General features: G+C 43.9%; 1 protein-coding gene across 1 annotated transcript; it reads left to right on the top strand.

Annotated features, from left to right (window-relative positions):
* Window positions 1-2,479: 2,479 nt before the first annotated feature.
* TMEM217 (transmembrane protein 217) lies at window positions 2,480-3,055 on the top strand. The gene has a single exon (XM_045786350.2). The coding sequence runs from the start codon at window positions 2,480-2,482 to the stop codon at window positions 3,053-3,055; it is 576 nt and encodes a 191-aa protein (XP_045642306.2).
* Window positions 3,056-4,680: the final 1,625 nt, after the last annotated feature.

Here is a 4,680-nt window from a genome sequence, read left to right as displayed (position 1 = left end):
GTGACTCTTAATCTCAGGGTCATGAGTTCAAGCCCCACATTGGGTGCGGAGCCTACTTGAAAGGAAAAAAAAAAAAAAAGTAGAATGGTGGTTGCCAGAGGTTGTGGGAGAGGAGAAAAAGGGAGTTGTTCACTGGGTAGAGAGTTTCAGTTTTGCAAGATGAAAAAGTTCTAGAGATTGGCTGCATAACAATGTGAATATAGTTAACACTGTTGGACTGTACACTTAAAAATGGTTAAGGGCACCTGGGTGGCTCAGTCAGTTAAGCGTCTGACTCTTGATTTTGGCTCAGATCATGGTCTTGCGGTTGTAGAATCGAGCCCGGCGTCAGGCTCCACCCTCAATGGGGAGTCTGCTTCTCTCTCTCCCCACCTCTCCCTATGCTCCCCCCACCCCGCCCCTGCTCGTGCTCTCTCTCCCTCTCCCACTCTCTCAAAGAAATAAATAAACCTTAAAAAAAAAATGGTTAAGATGGTAGGGCACCAGGCTGGTTCAGGTGGAAGAGCATGCAACTCTTGATCTCCAGGTCGTGAGTTCAGGCCCCACACTGGGTGTAGAGATTACTAAAATAAATAAATAAATAAATAAATAAATAAATAAATAAATAAATAAATAAACAAACTTAAAAAATGGTTTAAGATGGCACATTTTGTGTGTATTTTACCATAATCCGAAATAAAATTAAAATTTTAATGCAAAAAATGTAGTAACTACAATTGTTTCATAATTTCACATTTTTGCAGTTCTGTTTCTGCTGTTATTTCTGCTAGTTCTCACTTGCAGTGCCTTGTTCCTTGTGCGCTGGGTTCTTCTTTACTGTGCAGTAGTCATTGTCCCTGAAAACGTACGGATGGAGATTCTTCGAGGGCCAGCACAAAGATGCACTCCTCCAGAGAAGATTTGAGTTTGCTTCTGCCAGGAACTTGGGGACAAATCCAGTTCAACGCTGCTTTAAACTAGATTGGTAACTTGAAAGCTTTTTTTTTTTTTTTTTTTTTTTTAGATTTTATTTATTTATTTTAGAGAGCGCGCGAGTGGCAGCGGGGGAAGGGGAGGGATAAGCAGACTCTGCACTGAGCACGGATCCCATGCAGGCCTGGATCCCATGACCATGAGCAGAAACTGAGTCAGACCCCTAACCAACGGAGCCCCCAGGAGCCACTTAAAAGCTTTTTTGAATACTTCGTATCATTTGGACTACATATGGACAAAAAGGCGAGCTACGATTACAATGTCCTGAGGCGAGCGTCTCCGCTTACGCTCAGCGTCGTACTAAGTTCTCCTTCTTGGAGTCTCTTGAGAGAAAGATGTGGACCAGGTTTACTTCTGATTCACCTTTAATCACAACCCTTTGGGGAGCCATGACTAATACAAGGAAGGCTTTCTAAGAGACTCCCCACCTTGGTGGACCCTGAGCTTTGACTTCATCCTTAGCCTACAGAGTTTGCTCAGATTGGTAAATATCCTCAGTGCAAAATCGACTCCCATGCTTGCTTAACTCTCCGCATTTCTGAACTCCTTGAGTTTGGCTTCCTCCCTCGTACTTTGCCAGCTCGTCTGCGCTTTCAAGACTATTTTATCCAGCATTCTCAGTTGTTTTAAGCAGCAGGCTCGCCCCAATAACCCAATCAGAAATCCCTCTACTTTATTTCCTTTTCAGTGATTTCTGCTCTTCTATTTATTTTTTTTCCTCCTATTTTTTGTTGTTCTTATTGTTGTGTTGGTTTTTTTCCTTAAATCTTTTAGTTGAACACACAGCTCATTACTCCTCTTTCTCTTCTGTTATTAGGCTATTCCATCCTTGAGGCTGTAAATTTCCCCTCAAGTACACCTTTCTTTGTATTCTTTAAGTTTTGATACGTGGTGCAGGATCGATTGCTGAAAGCTAGTTGGTGCCGACCTGTTCTCATCAACTCCTCATGCCAGCAGGGCTATTGTACTGCTGATTTTTCTCCTGAGACCCCTGCACTCCGGGTCTGGCAAGTGCAGCCAATTTTCCCCATCAGGGGGCAGCAATGGTTGCCTAAGGCAACGCCAGGAAAGATAAGAACGTAATTTAAATTACCTTTTCTACCCCAGGTTTTCCACGACTGGCTACCTATGAAAATTACTAGGAAGTTTTGAAAAATACCGATTTCTAGTCGAACTCAGAGAACGTTCTCGTTGATCTGGGATGGAGCCTGGGCATGGGTACTTGCAGTGATTCGAAAGTCAAGCCGGGGCTGGGAACCACTTCTCCCATTTATCTACTCCTTGCCACCAGCCCCAGACTGCATCCTCCCTCCTCCCCACTCACACTCCCAAGCGATTTTAAGAGTCTAATGTCTTCCCAAAGCTGTTATTTCCTGGTTTCCACATCTCTCTCTATTGGTTTTCCAGGGTGAATTTTGGGGCAGGAGGCAGAAACCTTGATCATTTGCCACATGGGCGGGAACCAGAATTGTCCTGCACCCTGTTTGTTTTCACAGGAGGTCTCAGCATGAAACAGCAGCGCTGGTTTGGGATGACCGCCAGGATGGGCACCGTGTTATCAGGGGTCTTTACCATCATGGCCACCGACATGTACCTCATCTTCGAACAGAAGTACATAAGGAGCAACGACTGCAATGACAATTACTTGCAGACCAGGAGTGCCGGTGTCCTGGTCAGGCAGTTCATCATCTGCTGGACTTCCAGTGTTGTCTTCTTCCTGTCTTTCGTTACCATCATCATCAGCTGCTTCCTCCTGTACTCCGTGTACGCCCAAATACACCGGGGCTTGGTGATCTACACCATCTGGATCATCTTCTACGAAATTATAAACATTGTGGTTCAAATCCTTACCAACAATAGCTCTGTCATTGAAGAGGTCAGGGTCGTGCGCTGGTTTGGCTTGCTGTCCCGTATATTCATGCACTGTTTCTGGATATTCTATGTCATCTCCTATGCCCACATAATCTATAAAAGTCAAAGCCAGGGCAATATAATCTCCTACAACAGACGTATTTCTACAGGCAATGGAGAGTTCCCAAGACGGAAATCAAAGATCAACTTTACTCGCCATTATAGTGGATAATGTTTGCCCTTGTCTCTCCGCCCACAGGCAGGAATCCCAGGTTCTGATGGTAGTTCTAGCTCCATCTCTTTCACTTTTGCTGGTCTGTTCAGCTATAGAACCCCTACTGCCACCTTTTTGGGGGAACGTGGAGAGAAACGTCCTTATAATCAGAACTGGGACCACCTGCTCATTGAGGGCGTTTAGGGAAAGGACATTATTCTATATCAAGCTCTCCTTGAGTTACTCCTTCCTTTTCCAGTTAGAAGCATCTTAGAGGTCAAAATAAAGACAGCAAAGGAATGAAATGAAACTGACTTGCAGTCTGGCAATCCTTTCACCTTGGTGTAGGTCTTCTTCAGGCTTCAACCCACAGCTCTCTAATTCAGTCCTGGGACAGGCAGATCTGTATCTATATCTTGGGTAGCTGTGGCACAAGGGATACTGGCAGTGCCTTGGGGTAGCCCTGGGCCATGGTCTTTCCCCCTATGTCCTCTCTGCTGTATCCCAGATAAGCAAAAGAATAAAAAAAATCAAGAAAATCATTCTTCATTTTCTGTCTTGAGTGCTCCCTCCCTCAGATTTGTCAAAGAGCCCAAAATGCACTTGGTTCACCAAAAGTTATTTGTTAAACTTTTCTATGTCTGTCACTATGCTGGACTTAGTGGGAGGATACAAAAAAGTATAAGATATAAGGCCTGACCTTGAGGATTTTGCAGTCTAGTGGAAGAAACGAGATCACTGTTGATGACTTAATAAGCCAATCGTATGGGGCGCCTGGGTGGCACAGCGGTTAAGCGTCTGCCTTCGGCTCAGGGCGTGATCCTGGCGTTATGGGATCGAGCCCCACGTCAGGCTCCTCTGATGTGAGCCTGCTTCTTCCTCTCCTGCTCCCCCTGCTTGTGTTCCCTCTCTCGCTGGCTGTCTCTATCTCATAAATAAATTAAAAAAAAAAAAATAAGCCAATCATATAAGAGAGCACAAGACTACATGTTATTGTTGATCAACAAACGTCACTTTGCATTCAGTTTCAGAAACTGTCAGAAGCAGTTTAAGCCAGGATGGAAGAGAAATTGAGCAAATTCTACTTCAAACATTAGGCATTGTGTTTTGTTGGTTTTTTTTTTTTTTGCTGTTGTTTTAAGATTTTATACATTTATTTGAGAGACAGAGCACCAGAGAGAGAAAGAGCACAAGGTGGGGCAGAGGGAGAGGGAGAAGCATGCTCCCCAATGTGGGGCTCGATCCTAGGACCCTGAGACCATGACCCAAGCCAAAGGCAGATGCTTAACCAACTGAGCCACCCAGGTGCCCCATTAGGCATTATCTTAAGTATTTGTTTATTTAATAGATTTCTTGATGTATGATTAACATATACATGTTTAAAGTACATAATCTGATAAGTTTTGATATAAGTCCATCCCAGTAAAACCATCACAACTGAATCCCTAAACATGTCACCCCTAAAAGTTCCCTCTTAACGCCTGCTCCTCTCCCCTTCCTGCACCACTCCCTACCATCTCAAGGCACTCATTTGCTGTCATTATACATTAGTTTGCATTTTCTAGAATTTTACATAAATGAAATCATATAGTATGCACTCTGTTTTGGTCTGGCTTCTTTTACTCAGACTAATACCTTTAAGA

The sequence above is a fragment of the Ursus americanus genome, chromosome 32 (assembly GCF_024610735.1).
Source record: "Ursus americanus isolate L20-20 chromosome 32, mUrsAme1.1.p, whole genome shotgun sequence".
Lineage (NCBI taxonomy): Eukaryota > Metazoa > Chordata > Mammalia > Carnivora > Ursidae > Ursus > Ursus americanus.
This window is presented reverse-complemented; position numbering and strand designations above follow the sequence as displayed.